At 39.3% G+C, this 21,913-nt stretch overlaps 1 protein-coding gene across 1 annotated transcript in view; it reads right to left on the bottom strand.

The window, feature by feature from the left end:
- The window catches only part of LOC308138869 (protocadherin-15-like), a gene marked incomplete at both ends in the record, with an annotated part of 142,041 nt that overhangs the window by 64,739 nt on the left and 55,389 nt on the right, over window positions 1-21,913 (bottom strand). The window contains 7 exon segments of the mRNA XM_080508153.1: window positions 5,282-5,410; window positions 10,098-10,191; window positions 14,422-14,501; window positions 14,897-15,029; window positions 15,941-16,134; window positions 18,427-18,576; window positions 20,338-20,472. Coding sequence (XP_080364279.1) covers window positions 5,282-5,410; window positions 10,098-10,191; window positions 14,422-14,501; window positions 14,897-15,029; window positions 15,941-16,134; window positions 18,427-18,576; window positions 20,338-20,472 — 915 coding nt within the window.

Genomic DNA, 21,913 nt, shown 5'->3' with positions numbered 1-21,913 from the left:
ACTTTTCAGTAATCATTTGGGGGCAAAGAAAACACCACACTTTTTTCAAACGAATTGTACTTCTCATCAAAAAAAAAGCCAAATCCAAGCTTAAGAGCATGCATGTGATTGTGAAAAAAAACAAAACAAAAAACAAAACAAACAAACAGAAGAAAAGGCAGAAGCTGAAAAGAGGCATTGGGTGTATTCTGTTATCCTAAAATGATCCAGCAGAGTGAAAATAAGTTAAATTTATGGCAGGTCATTAACATGCCTGTTGATATAAATGCTGTCTGCTCGAGCAGTCTCTCTTGTCAATCTCTGGAGAGAGTAAGAGACAGGATGGGAAAAAAAAAGGGAGAGGGAAGAGGACAAAGACACACGTAGATCAAACTACATTTCATCTGTCTGTTTGGCAATTATTCCTCAACCTCAGTGCAAGTAAGGACAAGGCAGCATAAAATACAGACAAAAGATGCCTCAGTGGAGCTGTGGGAGGAGGGGGAGACTTCACATGAAAACATATGACTGCAAAAAGTGCTCTTTAATTAGTTTAACACAAAGCCTCTGACAAACACTGAAAGCTTTAACTGAAAAAAATGGGACCTTTTGCATTAAGCTTTTGCAAAACGAACACATTACTCTGTCTCGGGGGTAGTATGGAGAGGAGTCCCTTGTTTCGCACAGTCATAAGAGCGACCATAATATACACACAAAACAACATATGAAAGCGGCTCATAAGCTGTGAAATGAAAAATAAATAAATAAATAAAAACGTGCTCGTATCCCCATCAGTTATCAAAGAATTATTAACATGGATAAAGCCAGAAAGACGAGTCAGAGCAAAGCTGCGTACAAATTTCAATAGGGTTGTTCGTCTTTCTGATTGATTCATTGTACCATTACACACATTAGTGGCTATTTACTCAGAACCCGCCACCTTCCATCCCCACCCCATTTCAATCCCTTGTCTAAATGATGACTTTTCTACACACTAAAAGAAATCTTGAGATTTACCGGCAAGAACCTTTGGCGTATTTAGTGTTTATGATGCTTACCATCTAAAAAATATGACTTCCACAATTCATTGCATGCAGAGCGACGAGTAGTTGCTGCGCAAAAAGCAGCCTGTGGCGCAGGCTGTGCATGTGTTTAATACATAGCCACTTAAAATAATGCTTCAAAGTGTGTTGCATGTGTTGTTTCAATGTTTGTTTTATGGATTCAGCTTTGCATAGAATGATCACTTTGATTAATACTTAAACCAGAAAACCCAAGAATTTCTTAAATCTCAAGCTGAATGAGCAACAAGCAACACATTTCCACTTTAAGTAGAGCAGCCGCCCCAATATAATCAGTCGATAATGTATTGTAGCTGGATTAAAAAATAAATACTGTATATTGGTAAAAATCCTAAATATTATTTTGAAAACAACATACTTTAACATCCATCCATCCATGCATGCACCATTCGTCTTGAAGCACTGTACTCAATTAATTTGATCAAAAAATGGAAAATGTAATCGCAAACTAAATAGACAGCATTGTATTAGCTGTAACAATATCCCATGATGTTTCCATGACATGTTTGACACAAATTCTAATCGATTTGTCCTCCGGTCATCTGCATTCTTAGATTATGGCTCCCTGCTCGGAGCAAACAGACGGGAGCTTATATGATGTAGGATTTGTCAGTCACAGAACAAATGACTCTATTAGCACAGCCAGCAAAGCTGTCATTTGTGATAACCTGGTAAAGCGTCTGGTGTCGGTGCAAGTGTGTGTAAAATAGGAACAGGTGGGAACCAGTTCCAATTACTGTTACGATAATCCAAAATGCTTTAAGGCTAACATTAAGCTACTTAGCCGCATTATGCATATGCACTGCAGTCATCTTCACTGCTGGCAATTGCCTGAAGCTTTGAGGGCTGCACTATTACTGTCTGCAGGTGAATTCAAAGATGTATAAGGAGAAAAAGAAACTAGAACACATCGCATGGAAATCTGAAGCATAGACAGTCAAAGTACCCACCTATCCATTGGTATTGCATTACGGCTAGTACCCTGTATAGGTTCAGTGGGGCTAAAATCCATCCCAGCTGACACAGGGAGAAAGGTGAGATAAACCCTGGACAGGTTTCCAATACATCACAGCGCTAGCGGAGAGGCAGACAGTCATCCAAACATATTTGCACCTACGGACAATTTAGAATCACCAATTAACTTAACAAGCAATTCTTTAGATTGTAGGCGGAAGCACACACAGTACCCGGTGGAAATCCATGCATGCGCAGGAGGGCACTTGCTCTCTCTGCAAGACTTTTCGTACTGTAACTCAGAGTATATGCAGTTCATTTCATAAGTCTCCATCTCCACTCCATTAGTTCCCTATTCTACTGCTGACTCTTATCACGCATGTCATGTAACAGTAAGCTGCAGGCTACTATTTGACAAGGAAAACGTATACCACATACACACTTGCACAAAGCGCTTTAAAATAAAAAAATAAATAAAATTAAAAATCTCATATCACAAGATGTTATTTCGGCCTAAGAAAAGAGTGCAAGCAGCAACTGACCATGTGTCAGCCTATCAACATGGATGATGAAACAAAGAGAAATACTTAAGTGGTGTACATAAAGTGACAACGGTCTGGCTGCAAATAGTGTTTTTACTTTTTTTTTTCCACAACTGGCACATTGACAGAGATGTCAATGTCAGATATCTCCAGCAGTGAGTGGATGCAACCGATCAGTCCTCTTGCCTTTAATTACATATTCCCTTTCTTTTGTCATAGATATTCTCCAATATTAGACAGAAAAATGTTCAATATTTGTTTTGTCTTTTTTGCAACCTCAAAGTAAAGAGTCCAATAAAATATTAATATTTCTCTCTCTGTATTTCTATGTGAAATAAATCCTCCCTCTGCAGTTTGTAAATGAACTAATGACTCCAGGAAGGCTCTGGAAAGTGTTCAGATGGAGCAAAGGGGCATTTCATATACATTTAATGCGCTTATTGGCACTGCAGACTTAAATGTCATACACATGTTGCTAAAAACAGAGCCATTTTCAAGGCAGAAAAGCACATTTCTCATGATATGATCTTTCTTGGCCTTTGACTGCAAATGTAAATCATATTTTAGACTAATGTAAAACAAAACACACTTTTTATCATCCATGCAAACAGGTCCAGTTTATTCTGAAACCTCATCCTGAGGGATAGTCTCCACAGATAGTATGCAATGAACATGATTTCCTAAAATGCAAAAATGTGCTCGCCGCATAGAAAGTGAGAAAAATGTGTCCAAACTATGAAAGGATTATGTCATGGAGATAAGCCAGAAAGAGGCAGGAGGATATTGTGGAGACAGGCTGTAGGTGGACAGGGAAATATTAGTTATGATGAATTAATTAACACTAAGGCAGCTTCTGCTGCACATGTCTGTTCCTCTCAGTTCTTATTCAATTACCAAAAACACATGGATGTAAAATTGTTGATCAAAGCAAAGTCAAAGCATCATAAAAAGAGGCATAATATATCTGTAAAGGCGTGCATCCAAAAATTCAGATCTATGACACAAAAGCAGCCATAACTCTGTACAAGGTATATGTTGTGGAACATTATCATATTGTCACATGATTGATACCACATCACTACCTTTGTAGATGTCTCCAGGCCAGATTAGTTGTTTTACAAGTCCAAAATGTATATATGCTTTAAACCACTGGATGCCATGGTATTCTCACAAAGTCCAAGTTTTTGAAGGGTCATCATAAAAGACCATCTGCATATACAATGTCCAAACTGTAAAATGTTAAAAAAAAAAAAGGCTTCCATAACTTATTGATCAGCTACAACAGGCTAAGCTGGAACCTCTTGATGTGCATGTGCATGGAGAGCGGGATTGTGTTCAGCTAAGTACTTTAATGTACTTTTCTTTTCAGTCAGAGAAGCAGAGCCTCAGCTCAAGCTGGCAGAGAGCCAGCTGAGAAAAACCTCCGTAAGCAGGACGAGAGAGAGAGAGAGGACGAGAGAGAGAGCGAGAGAGAGCGAGAGAGAGAGAGAGAGAGAGAGAGAGAGAATGAGCCGGCGGGATGGGCTAAGCCCCAATCTAGCTGCTGGCTACAATTCTGAGAAACACTTAGGAGTGAGAGCGAAAGTAGCTTTGCTGCATGCAAACACTGAGCTTCCTCTGTGTGTCCTTTTGTCTTATTTCACAGTTCATAAACCCCTAACATTTAGAGGTAGTATATTATATCACCTTCTAAAAACTGTAACGGGAAGCCTAATGTTAAAAGCATATGTCTCGAAAGATGAAGAACGTGACTGATATGACGATGCCCGTTTACCCTCAGTGACGATGGCATTTTTTTGTTTGCATGAGCAACTTAATGACAGGATAAGAAACTAACATGACACTGAAATATCTATCTATCCAAGAGATGACTTTTAAAGAAAGCAATTGTACTTTACAGATTTTATCCTCCATCACGGAGATGAAATGCTACATCTCTGGAAGAACAACTATCGGATGCAAGCCAGTTAAGGGTATGTTCATTTACTATGCATCATTTATAGAACGGCATCTCTTTAATCGATTTGATTCAATATTTTTGCTGTCATGTGAACCTGCAGAAGTGAGCAGCAGCTAAAACAAACATCCAAACTTGAGCCCATGGTTTTCTTTTAATATTATATATATAGTATGAGAATAAAATACAGTCTGAAATATTGTAATAGTGCCCCAAGCCATCTGCCACTTCTCCAAACATTTAACCTTGTTTACTATTTTTCAAGCAAAACTCTGAACTGTATTGAGTTTCAGACTGTGTTTGAAAACACTGAGTTGGGAGGAAATGTGGGGATTTGGGCATCTTATTGTATATAAAATCAGGCTGCGAAGCTGCAAGAAAATGGAGGACAAAAACAAACAAACCATGAAGAAAGGGGATTGTTTCACCTTACTTGACACAGTACATTCATGCATGCTATAACTTTACGCAAACAAGATGTCAATTAAATAATTGTTAATCATTAATTTAAACTAATTTGTCTACAATTTGTCAAACTGAAACATATTGTTGACCATTGTTGACTCAGACAATAAATGACATTCGTCCTCACTCCTCCACCCGTGGTTGCAGTCATGACTAAGAAGACAGTATAAAACATGAAACATTGAAAAGGTCACATCAGCTCTAAATGACCGAAAACAAAGGAGGGACTGCCAAAGTTGGGAGAAGAACATATATTACATGAGCACAAAAAAAAGATCGCCCATGTGAAACATTGCACTCACCCTGATTTGTCCTACGAATAAATTGGCCTCCTCTTCTTGCACAGTAAAGTTGGTGGATATGGTGAGATTAAACTCAGGGTCGTTATCGTTGACGTCGGTGACGACCATGTTCACAGTGGTAGTGGATGTCTAAAAAAACCAACAACAAAAAAAGTACTCAATTAAAAAAACAAAAAAAAAACAGTGTCCCCTACAACCGTTTATACTAAGTTCAGTATCAGATTTAGGAGTAATTGTCAGATAAGTAAAGCTGCCTCTCATGTGTCGTGAGTTCATTGCTGCTGCTTTATTTTGAATTCAGAAAGCTATACTATAATCATAATTATTCATAGCTGTAAGAACATGCTAAAAGCTTTCTGATTGTATAAAAATGGCATCATTTCAATCAACAAGCCAATGCTGAATAGTGACAAATTGAGGTGATTTGTCAGTAAAACTATTACAATGCCTTCTAGCTGTGACACAGGAAAGGGAATAGTGGACCCAGCAAACCTAGTGGAGCTTTTAAATTGAATTCATAAACGTCCTATAGCCAGGTAGAGTATATAGAAGGCCTGTGTGTGTACTGTTTTTTTGATTTCTCATCCATATTTATAACTGTATAGGCTGTCAGGTATGCAGCCAGGTGCTACTAGATAATATAGATATGCAAGTTCATTCCTATTTGACTCAGATTCTTTTCTGAATTCAAAATGGTCAAAGGGTATGGAATAGATTTAAATTAGATAAAAAAAATGCTGCTAACAAAACACTTCACTCCTTGCAAGGAAAGATAATCAACTCTTCTCTAAAGGAAAGTGCACAACAGTAATGACAACAAACCGCCTTGCTGTGTGTATGGTATACCTATTCATCATTTATTGAATAAAGAACGATGGATCCATTTCCCACATCATTTTGAAATTATGTATTGAAATTGTCAATCAGGAGAAGAATGAGCAAGGTCATTGAAAATGAAATTGTGAAGACAGATCAATTACTTCGTCTTCCTTTGCAATAAGAAACAAAGCTTTAACACACCAAAGATTCAGACTTCAATTACTCTACAAACATTGTTCTTGCATTGTATATGCTGCCATCATTGGACTTTTAAGTCATCCTATTGTTTGCAAACAACGATGTTGTGGTCGTTTCTATTAAATGCCCTCTCCAGGACGGAGCTGGTACAGATAATGGATGGATGTTTTTATGCAATGCCAAAGTCGGGTGAGTCCAAAAAAATCGCCCGCAGCATCATCAGAGGTGTTCATTCATTTACGAGGCCAACGTGGACCACTGTACTGCTTTTAACCTTCAAACAATGACACAGTAGCGACACATAGCACACTTCTATAAATCATCTTAGAAAGTGGCTGAATATGCACAATCTGTAATATCTCAGTGCCCAGGGATGAACGTGTATGCAAATAATGGAGTAAATGGCCTCCTTTGGGGGACGAACAATGGGTGGGTCCCGGGAGTTAGCATTTGTGTGAAGAAAAAACAACGATGCTTGATAGATGAGTCGTTCACCACATGTCATGAAGAAAATGACCTAGTTAATGTCATCTACATCTTACTGTCCATTGGGAGATCATCCACAATTATTCGATATTTTTTATTCGTCTAACTTCTGAGACTTAGATAATCAAGACCCTTCATATGGTGACTGACATGGAAACTCAGCTTAAAAAAAAAGATTCTCTGTTGCTACTTCAATGTTAAAACTAAGATATAAGAAAATGGAGTTCACAGTCAGTGGGTACTGCTTATTTCTTTCGCATTTTACAGAAAATCTGAAGCCAATTAGCTTCTCCATCCTGGTGTGGGTGTTCCTATCAAAGCCAAAAATCCCACCTCTATGGACATGAGTGTGATTAATGAGCAGCAATTATTTATTTAACAAAGAATATGGGGCTGTGTGATGTCTCTTCTTCGGTTTGCACCATCTGCACTTTGCCATTAAGTGACAGTCCAGAGCAGAAGCCATGTCGACGGGACCAACTGGATCAGTCAGTTGTTTATGCGGTTTTCTTTAGTTTGCTCGAAATAATTTTTGGGGGTAAATTTAAGATTAAACCACAAAGAAAATACAAATTGTGAATTGAGCACAATGATGAGCACAAATTGTTCCATGCACCAGTAAACGAAGATGCAATGAGTTATAATCAGGAAAGGTTTGTGCATGTGCATACATGTCACCATTCTCCCATGGAAATAAATGAATAAATCTGGTCCCCATAGAGAAAACAAGGCAAGGCAATAGTTAAAGGTTAAAATTAGAATAAATGTTAAACCAGTCCAGACCACTACCCATGAATTTGAGGGCTAAACAGTATAGGTTCGGGTAAGGAATTCAGGCTCACATTACAGGAATACACCAAAACTTCAAAACAAACCAACACTTCGTCCATTTATATGTACAGTGGTTGAGGGTGAAGGTTAGACCAAGGAGCAAGTTGAATACATTAATACAAGGGAAAGGACTGAACAAGATGGTGATGTAAGTGTGTGTGTGTGTGTGTGTGTGTGTGCGCGTATGTGTGTGTGGGCACGTGTGTTTGACTATTTTCAAAGAGAAGTAGCACCGGGGGGGTGGGGTGGTGGGAGGGGGGGGGCTTGCTTCGCTCCTTGTGTCACGTTGCCATGGCGACCCAAGTTCTGTGCTAATTACACATCCAAACCCCTGGTGTCCCCGTCCTTTTTTTTTTTTTCTATCACTCTCAGTGCCCTTTCTTTCCTCTCCGCCTGTGCTTATTTTGATCCCTTCCCTCCTTTCAGCTCTCTGCTGCACTGAGCGGGGTGCTCCACACTTCTACACTCCGACAAACCTTTACTCCTCTCCCTCATTCAACTCCTTTCCTGTGGTGACAGGATTTCTTCAGAGCTGTGACATTTTGCTCACACACACACACATTCCTCCAGTAATTCCCTCCATGGACAGGATCCCACACATACAATGTGCCAGTAAAGTGTGTTGGTCTGTACGTCCATCAATCATAAGGCAAAGAGCACTAGTTTGTGGTTCCCTCTTTTTGTGAGTTGCAGTCGCACACACTCTTTATTTATTTGCTCTTTTCTCTCTGACCCTGTCACTGTCCATCTTCTTCTTCCCCTCCTGCTCTCGCCGTTACACTCCTGTCTCCTTTCACAGTCTTATTTGCTCTCCTTCACCAGCAAGGTAACAGCAGCCTCTCATCCAGCTCCACTTGAAAGACACACCACGCCTGCCAGTGAATGAAAAGAAGCTGTCGAAGTGAGTGTTTATGAGCGTCCAGGTGAGAGGAGGGCTATCAACATCACTCTTGTGACAGCTCATCAGCTAATGTTCATTACTGATCACACACAGCATCTTAAAAAGGAAACGGCAATTCACCTTTGCCTGGAACAGAGGCGGCTACAAAAACTGAGCCATCCGAGGTGAAGTCTAATTAAATTAAGACAGTTTATATGATTATCAGCTCTCAGTGGGAGACAACACAGCCAACACTCGCTTTGGGTCTCCTGTTTTGCCAGGCTAAGTTACAAAAACATTGTCTGTAAAACACTGCAAATTGACAACTCAAGTACCCACTACACAGAAGTTATCATAAAGTACACTCAACTTATTGTGCACAACAATTTTAATTTGTAAGTCATGTAAAAACACTTGTATATAGTCCTGAGCTCCAGAAAACATTTATCAAGTGTGTCATTTACTCTCATTTACTGGACAAGAAGGATTTAAGTAAAACATGCTGCTGGTTGCATTTTGAGAAATGTAATATCCAGTATGTTTAGAGCAGGTATTTGTTAGGATCTGACTGTTTGATTCCTTAGTTAGTTATTCTTATGTTCTGATTGTTTATTTTCACTGATTTCAAAGTAGTTTGGCGAGGCTGTTCACCTACACTGTGCATATTATACTCAGCTTTTTTCTAAATCACCCTGGAACAAAGTTACATTGTCACTAAAGTACAAATGATCCAATTTGTTTGCTCAGACTGGAAATGTTATCGAGCTTCAGCTTACTTCATCAATGTCATCATTTAACTCAGATTCTATTAAAATGCTTCATAGCGTTACATACAACTACTTCCAAAAATTACTATATTATCATAACATAATCATTATTATTTTTTCCTTTATTATAGACCAACAAAACCTGCAGATAGGTTTCATTTGCCTGACAAACAGCAATGCTAGAACCTCCTTTGTGCACATAAAAAACACAAATTTACAAACCTTTCACAAACACTTTGGTATGCCATTCATCAGTGAAGTGCATTAACACTCGTACATGTTTCTTATTGCTCGGTTCTACTATAATTGTAAAAACGAACACTGGGCAATTGTTAAACACCTGAGGATTGGCAGTATTTCTCGTTCGAACAGACGGTTACAACTTGTAGACTGACAGGCACAATAGTTACTCCAAATGAACCTAACTAGGTAAAAATATCTCCAACACAGTTGTACTGACTCTGGTTATTTTTGAAACGGCTCCCATTAATCTGTGAGGAAGTCCCACTAAGGAACTCAGCAGGGTGCCAAAGTCTCAAAAATCATAATTTCTACGTACATACAGATTGTGAGCTAAAATGAGCAGCCTGCCTTTTTTGTAGAGGCACTTTATTAATTTGGGATGGGACAAAAAAAATGGTGCGAGGGCAGATTTTTACTGTGTGTTACTAACATAATTGCAATGTATTGCACTCTGAGTTGAAAAACCACTAAATATCCCGGGGCTAATGAAATATTTGAGATAGAAATTGAGCTTTTTTTTGTAAAAAAAAAAAAACAACCTTAGAAGATCAGGAACACAGAGGAATCAAGCAAATAATTGTGTTTGTCTCACCCCTCCAGGGTTGCCATCAGATGCTGTGACAATCAGACGATACTGATCAGTGGTCTCTCTGTCCAGAGGCTTGCCCAGAAGTAGAAGGCCAATCCTGTTGAAGGAAGAGTCACAAAAGACAATCATCACATAATTTTATGTGTTAAACTATTCTAATTTCTCTTTGCAGTGCTTTTGACCACAGACCATTCTCGTTTTACAATTTGTAATAGTTTATGAATGATGCAATTGCAAGTGATGGGGAGGACTGCACTTTAGAGTTTATTTACTTCCAGTTTTGACAGATGTATAAAGCATGGTCACTGATCAAGGAGGATGAGTTTAGGGCAGAGAGCAGGTGGGAGTTTAAATGCTCCCACTCTGTCTTTTCTCTGTGTAGGCAGTCTCTCTTACTCCCAGAGCACATGGACTACAGACAGCAAGATTCATGCTTTCCATCTAATGACTGCAGCAGACACAGGAGCCCTCCTGCTCATCCACAAGGTATAATTTGGCACTTCACTTACCCCAACATTCCCATGCACAATGCAGATTTTTTTTTTTGTTTGCACACAGACGCGCTGCACACATGGGCATTAAGTGGAGATACATGCAAACACAGCCGCACACACTGCATGCAAAAAAAAAAAAAAAAAACAATTTCACTGCCACACTCAGGAGAGCTTCTGCCAGAACCGGAAAGGGAAAGACGAATGCATCTGAACGCACCGCTAGATTAATGCCTGTCGCAATTCCCAGATGTCCCCATCCCTTCCGCAGCCTTACTCCTTCACATTTCTAATTTAAAGCTCCTGTGGCCAAACAGTCCAACCAGAACCTGACCGTTACTTTTCCTCCTGCCTCTGCGACACAATACCCATCAAAGTGTAACGCCTCATTTTAAGATCTGACAGGCACATCACTGAAACCTTGATAATCATTGTCTATTTCTTTAAGCACCTGCCCCAAGTGACAGTGACCGTGCCTATTTGAATCCACTAGACCTGATGGTCGGTGGTTGAGGCGGGCAAACACAGATTTCTGAAACCACGATAAAAATGCACAGCACCATCCTTCACCCACTGCCGTTCTCATGTTTATTTATGCATAAGCAGAAGGGCAGAAAGTTGTCCACACTGTGCTCTGTGAAGCTAAAGGTAGACCAAGCTTTGATGACAATATTATGATAATGGTGGTGGCGATAATGATGATGATGCTGTACATTGATAACTGTCATAATTATAGTGAAATGGTGACCTGATGGTGATTATGACAACGATGAGGAAGATTAGGTGGCTGTGGGGAGTTTATGCCTCACTACAGCTGCGGTGTTAAACTACACTCCAGTGGCTGGGTCTGAAAGGTTCACTGATCATGTGCGATAGTGCCCTGCCTCCTCTCCCCTGTCACAGAAAAATGAAAAGATGTTGTCAGATGTATGGGCCGCTGTTAACAGCATCGTCTGCAGTGTCAGTGGCGAGGGTTACATGCTATCCATCTTAACCACACTAACATTTGATCTTCCATTCCAGTCAGATCGTGTCGTTATATGGTGATACAGATTTAATGCAGAAGACATGAGCTCCAGGTGGCATGAATGTTTTACCTGGGGGCGTGTGAAAAGGGTAAATATGAGCTCTGATTTGAATTCTAACTCTAAATCTTCAATCACAGCTGACTTTCTGTCCGAAATTTTAAGATAGCAGATGCAATGAATGAGAATGACAATCTCTTCCCTAAAGCAAGAGGATAATATGAAGGGCAATTCAAGTCCTTGTTCATTACTGTTATCTATGGATAGATCAGTGGCTTATGTGCAAGATGCAAAATGCATACTATGACTGAAGCAATTGAGGATAGTCGTAGCATTTAACTACAAAGTCAAAATGTGAACATAATACCGTATAAAGGATACAGTGCTACTCAAACATGATGTATGAAGAGCCCTACATAAGCGAGACCTTCTCTTTTTGTTTCTTCCCTGCTGCTTCGGCTGGCGTGCTCCAGTGCACCAGCCCCTCGCATTTCCACATGCATTACATGCAATGTGAGGACATGCATGCAAGTAGCCAGTTGGCTCTTTAACTTGGATGCCAGTTTATGACTGAAAACATGTTGGAGGTGGTCTCCAATGACAGCAAGATACTGTAACCCCAGAAGAGCTAACTGTGTGAGAGCTTTTCCAGGTTCTGTAAAGTGGTCCAGAAGTTGGCTTGCTTCCTCAAAATGCAAAGCCATTTTTTGGAAATTCCTTACTTGGTTTCATTTTTTTTTTTTTTTAAACAGAGTTTATCTTTCGAGAAAGACAGAAGACTGCCAACTAGAAAACTCTGCAATTATCAAAATGGGCATGCCCTGGTTGGTTAACTTTTTACAACCTCAAAGAGCAACAAAAAAAACTTCAGTTTTAAAAATGATGCCGCCATCAACATGCAGAGAAATGAGGTTGAGCGAAATCCTTGGTTTGATATTGTGATGAGCTCAAACTAACCAAATTTCAGCTTGACTTGTGATGGCGGTTTCTTTCTCCAGCTTGCCCTGTGTCCATGTATCAGAATGTCCTTTTACAAGACTGAAACGTTAAGCTTCTGGTGTGTAAACACCTTGTAATGCAACCAGCTGCATTTACTTATTGAAACTGCTCAAAGAAAAACAAGTGGAATCAATTTTCTCATGTACTTGTCAATATAATATGTTTATATTGCACATACTATGTCTCAATGGTGTTGTTTTCATAATTGTTCTAAAGTATATGTGAAATTTATTTCATAAAACGTTTTTGTTTCATATTTATGAGTTTTTACTTCTTGAAATAAACCTCTGCATTCCTTTCCAGTGACAATCTATGCATAAGAGACACACAAGAATAGTATTTAGTGAAGGATGAGTAAATATAAAACATTTCCACCTCTCTTTGAGAGAGCTCATCCCATTTTAAAGACGTTTCAGACTGGAGAGCCCATTATTCATAATAGCTGGCTTGACGCTGCCCCATACGTTGCCTGAATCTGAACATGCAGTAATGCGAGAATCTCTTACTAAATCATATTGGACTTTTGAGGATTGAAAATTGAAGGAGTGGGGTAGAGCTCTGTATATTGCATACTCATCATATGCTATATCACCACCTGCTTGAAGCTATTATATTGATAGGCTGTGGAGCGCTTTTGATAGGGCTGTAATATTTCAGCCAAATGGAGAATGTCCTGAAAGAAAACATGTCTATTTATTTTAGGGGAGACTTATGTCAAATTTGGCTCCCAAGATTGCAGATGCAGTGGCAACATTAGCAGTCGGTCCCCATTTTAATTGCATCACTGTGTATTTTTCCCCCCTACCATTAACACTATGAAAACATAGAGTAAACACTGCTACAAAAATACATTGAAATTCAAATACTGTGAAGCATAATAAGAGTAAACAAAAGGCAAGGATACAGTACTGCAGCACAGCTTGTCCTTGCAAAGCAGAGAGACTGAGAATGTAGCCTAAAAAGGCCGTAATCAATTAGTGAGAAACCTGTCTGGCTGGGTTGTGCATTCTCAGTCTCTCCATGTCTCCCCACTCTATATTTACTTGCCTATTTAATGGATGGAGGAAAAGAGAGGAGAAAAAAAAAAAAAAACTAAAACTTGCCAATTCAATATTTCATGCCTTTTCCTTGCTCCGCATCAATGGCAGAGTGAGACAAGTTTTTCAAATGTTGACCATCCGCATGATATTTAAGTAAAGTATTCGAATAGCCCTTTTGATACATGGCCATCTATGGTATCCCATTTAAGTTGTGTTACTAACGTATGTAAAGCTCAGCTTAATCCTGGTGTTGGCGGTTTGATTCTCCCTGTCCAATTGTCGAAGTGTCCTTAAGCAAGATACCGAGGCTCAAGCTCTTCTTGAAGGTGTCTCAACACTTTGCATGGCAAACTCTACCATTAGCACATTAGTGTATGAATGAATGAAATGGTCATATGTGAGTATAACATCATCACCATTAACAAAAAAGATTCTTGTGAAAGACTGCAAAATTGCCATTTTATGAGGCATGAGAAAATTGCTTTGCCTTGTTGTACAAACACTCCAACTAATGTCAGCGTTTCAACAGTTCAACATGCAGGGTGAAATCTATTGCCAGAAAAGTTTGATACCAGTTGGACTGCAGTCCAGCAAAGTATTCATTCATCAGCATAACTCCACATCAGCGTGCATTGGAGCAAAACCACACACACCCACATACCAAACAAAAAACCTTTGTACAGTTTATCTTCAGAAAACTGCATGTCACTGTACTTTGAGCAGAGGGGTGAAAACTTAGAGAAAAAATGAGCACAAGGCCAACCAGACTTACGTCTCAGAGAGGTTGAAGACGTTCTGGGAATCCCCACTCAAAATGCGGTATGTGATCGGATCATTTTCTCTGTCTGTGGCCTGAAGAAAAAAAACAGAAATATGAAGGCCATACGGTACCATTGAAACTCAAGGATACAAGGTAGTGCAGGGTAGTCAGCAAGAAAACTCGACTGGAATAAAAACAAGCATAATACATGTCGGACAGTGAAATGTGGCAGAGAGGAAGAAGGTTGGTGATAAGGTGGCCGAACTGGACAGAATATCCTACCAGCTTCAACTCATAGTGCCAAATGTTAAAATGTAAAACTTGTGAAAAGACCATAGTAGCCCATTGCTTCTCCTCTTCATCAATACATTAAAATTTCATGCAACATTATATTTTAAACTTCTGTATTCTTTTTGTTTTCAATCCCTCAGTCCACAAGTAGTGAGACTTTTTACAATCTCAATACAATGAATGCACGCTAACTCACCTGCAGATTGAGAAGAATAGCTCCTATCCTCATGGCTTCACTGACTTCCAGGTTGTAGGTGAGCAGAGGGAAGCGTGGAGGGCTCTGATTGTTTGGGGGTAAAACCTCAATGTAGACCGTGGTGATGGAGCTCCTAGCAGCAAGAAACACACATGAGCTCAATTACAGCATCAGATACTATTCGACTACTTGTTGAACGCGTGCTTTGCCCACAGCCCACATATATGATGCCGTATCAAAAACAAAAGGGATGTGGTTGCATTTTTCTTCCAGGTCCACAACAGTGTGATGGATGTTTCTTCATACACCAAAATGTCAAAGACAAAACAATCCTCTCATTCATGATTTGTTCATGAGTGTCTTGTTCTCAGTTGTTCACAGCAGCGCACATGGAAATGGAACTGACGGAGTCAATTATTTATTCATTTGATGTCCTTTGTTGAACTGCTGTGAAGGTACCCGCTCTGTGAGATGACTTGACATGAGCAGTGAAGTAACCATTGTGTTTTGATGTTAACCTGAAGCCTGGGTTGCTAAAATATGTCAGAACCGATTCCAGTTCCACTTGGTGAAATCAAAAAGGACTGCTAATCCTCCATCAATTACAGTGTCATACACTTTGCGATGGGATCTGAAGTACTTTTCTTTTGCAGAGAAAAAAAACCCAAAACATCTCTGCTTTTTAATTAGAGCACCAAGAAGAGAGCCAAAGCATGAAGCAATTCACGCTTTGACTCACAGCAGTGTATGAGAAATGCAACTTCTCCATAATTTAGCTTAGAGAAAACTCTCTCGGTCATTTAGAAGCTATATTGAGAATAACTATGAGGGCTTATTAAATTAAATAACACTTGGATAATAATACTTGCTTGGTGCTTCACCACACTGCAACTTGAGTGAAGAAGAAAAAAACCAGACACACAAATAACTTCATGAAGTGCATATTATATTCATGACAATAAATAAAATACAAAAAAAAAAAAAAAAAATACTGTTCAGAGGAAACACCCAAGAGAATATTAACAACGTGCAAAGCAGTTCTACCTTCTCTGGGTCTCTGGTGCATTATCTGAGGCCTTGACAGTAAGTGTGTAAGAGCGCCCCACAGTTAATGTGACACCAGGAGCCACAGTGATGCGTCCAGAGCGATTACTGATGATGAACTCTCCTTGGGCACCAGCCAGGATCTCATAGGTCACCAAACCATTCAACCCCTCATCTGCATCCACTGCTGTTAACTGAGAGACAAAGAAAGATATTAAACCCTATATACATAACGTAGCTCATGATCATGAAATGGACCACTTCTCTTTAATCAAACAAGTCAATAACAGCAGACAAATACATTTAAGCACATTGACAGGGTGAAGCTAACCGGCAGTTTAAAAAAATGTATTAAAAAAATCAAGAATAATTAAGGATGAAAGACAATTTAGGCGGCAGTAAATGTGGTAAGACTATTGTCTTTTAGAAAACCGATGCCTTTCAATGCGAGATTGGAGGAGAATGATCAGTCTGTTTCGCCATGATAGAAAAGAGACTGCGACCACTTGTTATAATCAAGGTGCACTGAAAGGCCTTCAGAAATAGTGCAGATGGGTGATTTCAAAAGCAGACCAGACACGGTGCTACTTGCATCTGCTGAGAAAAGCAAACTGAGGTTTCAAAAACACTAATCAAAGCTGGATGATAAAAAATTGTCCTGAAAGGTCTTGAATCCCGCTGTGATGCTTGAATGACTGAAAAGCCGGAATATGGCGTAAAGAGCATGAAAGCATGGATCATCTTGCCATGTATCAATAGTTTTAGTTTTTTTCCCCCCAGAAAGATGACCCACCAGGTCACAAAGATGAAATCACCACAGACACATTTCTGAAATAGGACAGTGAACTACCTGAAATCAAATTGCCTCTACAGATACTACGTCTCTGACATGTAGCAGTGAGGGAGTACAGCCAACAAACATGAGCCACCTACATCATCACATCATGTCAATAAGGACCAGCATCTCTGAGGAATGTTCCCAGCACCTTTTAAAATCATGGCCACTAAAAGTAGATTCAACCTGGTACTAGCATGGTGCTCCCAATGTGATCAGATCCAAGCCACGTCTCAGAAAACAGCTTTAGTCTATAGCAAGAGATAATACACTGGAAAATATGTGATGCACTGCTGTAGCAGACCTAATGTTTACATGACCTTTGTTTCATGTACAGGCAGATGGAAATGAATAACATTTAGCTAAATCCATACAGTTAGTTATGTTGTAAGAAGATGAATGTGCAATGCAAGTGACTGCAGGTTAAGTGACCCTAATAGTAATTAAATGTTAGCATTTGTTGGAATCAACAATGCATTTATAAGAAAAGTTGGTTTCAATTCTTTGTTCAGAAGTAAATTGAAACGTGTCTCGTACAAATATATAACTTCTTTCATGCTCTCTTATCAAATGATTAGAGAAACTACCATTCCCTTCAATCCAATTATTTAGGGCATCCCGCTGCTTGTAATTATGAGCCCTCATGGTGTTGTTGGCTTCATATCTTTCAGGCCTTAAAACTTTAATCCAAGTTACCCCAACCCCAGTTTTTTTCATGCTCCTGATGTTGAAGTAAAAATTGTAGGATCGAATAAGCAGCCGCATTCTCCGAGGGCCCACGGGTCTCATAAACGGCTTATAAAAATCGGCTAGGCGGTCATACCAAGCACTCCCTGAACCCCGTCCTCATTTCAGGGAGAGTGAAATGACTTTTTTTTTTTTTTTAAACGATTAAACTTGACCTTTTCAGTGGCTGACATTTGTTTTATTTTTTGTTGTGTATTTTTTTTAAGGGAGAGGCTATGCTGAGAGGATAGGACAGATCATCTGCAAGATCAGGCCCCAACTACTAAATTAGAGACAATGAAATAATAGAACTCCCCACACTGAAAGTAAAATGGGCTGAGGGATTCACATAGCGTTGAGAAAACAGCCTCGAAGTAAACCGTGTTACTCCTATCCTCACCCCTTGTATGTTTTTAGATTTTTTTTTGAATCAGCATGTTTGGTGTTGTGGCAAAGGGAAACCAATTGATTTAAATATTACAAGCTAGTAGACAAATAAAATCAAAATGTCATGTGATCCTGATTAACAATAATAACCCCAACTGAATTAGGTAAAAAAACAAATCAAATATTGAAAGGAACAACCTTTTAGTACAGTGGAAATAACTGAAATGGTCATCCCCAATGTTTTCCACTCTGAGTTCCACAGGCCTCTGGACTGCAAATGGAGATTAAAAAAAAATAATAAAATCTCTGACTCATCTGTCATGACTGCAAATGGATTGAAGGGAAGTGTTCCAGAGGTGCGCCTGTCAACAGGATGCACTGATTGTTGTGCTTATTTGCTTTGAGCATGAAAGAACATGTGTGAGGGAGATTCAGCGTGACGGGGACAAAGATGGAGGCGGTAAGGAGAGCGCCAGAGCAAAAGACCAAAGGGGATGGAGGACGGCGAGAGAGAGAGGACAATTGCTGAATTGATTACCTGGAGTACTGTCTCACCGGGCTGCATGTCTGTGAAGACATCCACGCTGTAGGAGACCTCCGCAAACGTGGGTGTATTGTCATTGGCATCAATGACCAGGATGTTGACAGTCACCGGACTGCTCTGCTGGACGCCATCTGATGCCACCATCTGTAAACACAAGTGAGGAAAATATTTGTTGTAGCTTTAGAAACTGGAGACAAGTAAACAGAGTCCACTTGCTTTCAGGATGTGCTTTTGGCTTTGATGAGATGAATGTCAAACAACAGCACATTTCTTCCCAACATAATAACATCACTCGTACTCCGCTTTTTGTACATGTTCATTTTTCATTCCCTTTACATTAAAGTGCATGGAGACTGCTGGCATGAAAGACAAACTAAGCAAACGACATGTTGGCTTGTCCCTGGTGGCTCAGATCACCAGTATTTGAAAAGTAGGAAAATAGAGTGAAAAAACAAATTAAGTTTACTACAAGCGGAGGATATCTAAACAACAACTGTGGTGGCAGCATTGCAATGCATTATTTCTGATTGAGTATGCCTTTAGTAGAGACTAAACATTAAAGTAAAGCGGCTAAACAGAAATGCAGAGTGTATATGGCATTGCTTTTCTGTCCAATCGAAATATGTTTCTGTTCTTCAGCCAGGTCAAATAGCCTGTATTTTTTTATAGGAACCAAACAAACTGATTTGAATTTACTGAATCATTTAAACTGTATAGATGCACTCCTATATGTGTAAATATTGAGTAATTTTAAACCCGACCTGCCTGCTTATCTCCCTTTCCTTCTCGTTCATACAAAAGCAATAAGTCGCCAAACAAAACAAACACAAAAATAATAAAATTAATAATAATCTTTGAAGGCTTATATCTATCTAAATTGAATCAGTGTGCCCTTCTAATTCCAGTCTCGTGTATTCAGAGAAATAATAAATTCATTTGATTCTACCAGTTACACACAGACACAGTTTCTTAATACCATTCCCTGGAATGACATGATTCACATAAAAGCCGCGGCACAACCTTCAAAGCCTGTATACAACTCTAAAGTAAACATTATGTTAACAAGCTTTTAGTGAGAACTTGCCAAGTTTTGCATTTATGAAAATGTCTGATATTATCACCAATTAGGTCTACATCTACAACGCACTGTGTTCAGTTTTGTAAACAAGTTTCATCCGCTTTATGTGGAGCGCTGAAGGAAAACATCACACTCATGCATTGAGTTAACTGTAAATAACATGTGGACACACAAAACAATGTGTTGTTAATGGCAACACATTCTTTTACACACAATATGAGTCACGTTGCCCTGCAGACTCTTATTGACGTAATTTGTAACAAAACTGCCTCATATAAAGGCTAGGACTTCAGCAATTTTAGGATTTAACAATTTTAGGGATGCAAAACTACTGTTTGCATGCAAAAACAAAGTAACAAAAAAGCAAAAAAAACAAAACAAAACCAGCAACACTGCATGGATTGACATCTGGATAGACTAAAATATAAATGTATATTCTTTCTACCAAATATATGACAAGTTGTGCACTCCCTCTGTTGGAGCAGTAAGGGGCTACAAGGTGGCCAAAAACCTGTCGCCCAAAACACTCACACCATTAACTTTATGTGAGAAGATAGAAGCCCCCTCCACCATGTCAACATGAACAGAGATACCAGTGTTAATTTTGTACATCAACTAAACTCGACTGTCTTAGTCCTGGTTCACTTGCTATTTGACCAGTAATAAAGGTCATACTGCTGTGGAAGTGTCAGGTCACCTTTGCATCTACAGTTCTTTCTTAGTATAGTGCTAACCTGTGACTTCTATTAATAGCCACCAAATCAGAGATGTAGGTCACAGGGCTAGTGTGCCATCTTGCAATAGTTCCACAGAGTACTAGGACCTACCATAAAAGTATAAGCCATCTGTTTTTCCCGGTCCACAGGTTTGAGGAGCCTCAGGTGGCGGATTACCCCAGTAGGGGTCAGGCCGAAGATCGTGGTGTAGTCATCCAGAGTAATCTTCACCATGGGATCTTTCGTCTTCCAACAGAAAGATATACAAGGAGAGACATGTTACTATGGATACATGAACTTATTTTTTTCTTTTTTGAGAGGACTCAGCTGTGGGGATATGAAAACCTATCAGAGTATATTTTGATCGGCCTCAGACACAGAAAAGTAATCTGCTGACAGGTCCTGTGCCTTGTCCTCAGAAGAAACTGGAGAAGAAGGTGATAATAAAGCTGTAAACTATCCTTTTGACATCGTGGGATCAGTAACACATTGATGTTCTGGACATGATTGTATCAAAAGAAAAAGTGATGAGAGTAAACAAGAGTTAATTACAGTTCCTTTCATGAGAACAATTATCTAAAACATATAGGTTTTACTACCCGCCTATGGTTGTGCAAAAAGCCCCTAACCAGGGCAATTTACTGAAGACGTATCATCACTTCTGTGTGAACAAATAAACTTGAAGTCCATTGTGTTCCTTTGCTGCAAGTCGCCTTCGATTCACGTCCATCAAGGAGTCCTCTTAGGAGAGTTTGGTAAACATCAGGACTAGGTGGCTTATTGATTTTGTTATCTCTGCTTCCACTTCACTTTGATTTGTTAATCTTCTTCAAAGACTCAGTAAAGCTATATTTTGAAAGCTGAACCAACAGTTGCTATTATTTGTGTTGGCGGAGCTGGTGTGCAATAATAACGTGTTTTCATCGTTCATTCAATCAGCACAGTCAGTGTATTGAATTAAAACATGCATATGGATACTCTACTCACACATTTTTGGGGCTTTTGAAATAATATACTACATTTTCTAGTACTTTATAACATATTAAAAGACATATCCAAAACCATAATCCTAACCTCATTAAAACATCATCTCAAATGCATACCTCTGTGTGCTTCCACACAAATACACACAGATTCTACCAGAATGATACTAATACATTCAAAGAGAAAAACATCCTACACACGCACACGCTCACACACACACACACACACACACACACACACACACACACACACACACACACACACACACACACACACACACACACACACACACACACACACACACACACACACACACACACACACACACACACACACACACACAAAAACATAGTTTTTTGGTGAATTTGCAACCTTCATCGGGATGAAGTGCATTAGGTTTGACCGAAAATATCAGTCTGCATACAAAGAAAGATAGCACTTCAAAACAAGTAACACACTCCAAATGCAAACTTCCCTTAAGACTCCCAAAAATGTTGATGCATAAACTAGATCTACACACACATGCATCATTACTGGGAATATGCTTAACATTTTAGTCAATGTTTAGGGAATGTTGAGGGAACAAAAACATGTACATTCTCCGATAATGTTCTCCAAAATAGAGTGGCAGAGTTTATAATTAAGTGTTGAAGATGCATGCATTAACAGCAGGGATGTCCTGAGTCAACGTGCAGAAAGTGTA

The sequence above is a fragment of the Blennius ocellaris genome, assembly GCF_963422515.1.
Source record: "Blennius ocellaris genome assembly, chromosome: 13".
In the NCBI taxonomy this organism is placed as follows: Eukaryota; Metazoa; Chordata; class Actinopteri; order Blenniiformes; family Blenniidae; genus Blennius; species Blennius ocellaris.
The sequence above is the reverse complement of the archived record's forward strand: the minus strand, read 5'-3'. Positions and strand labels throughout refer to the sequence as shown.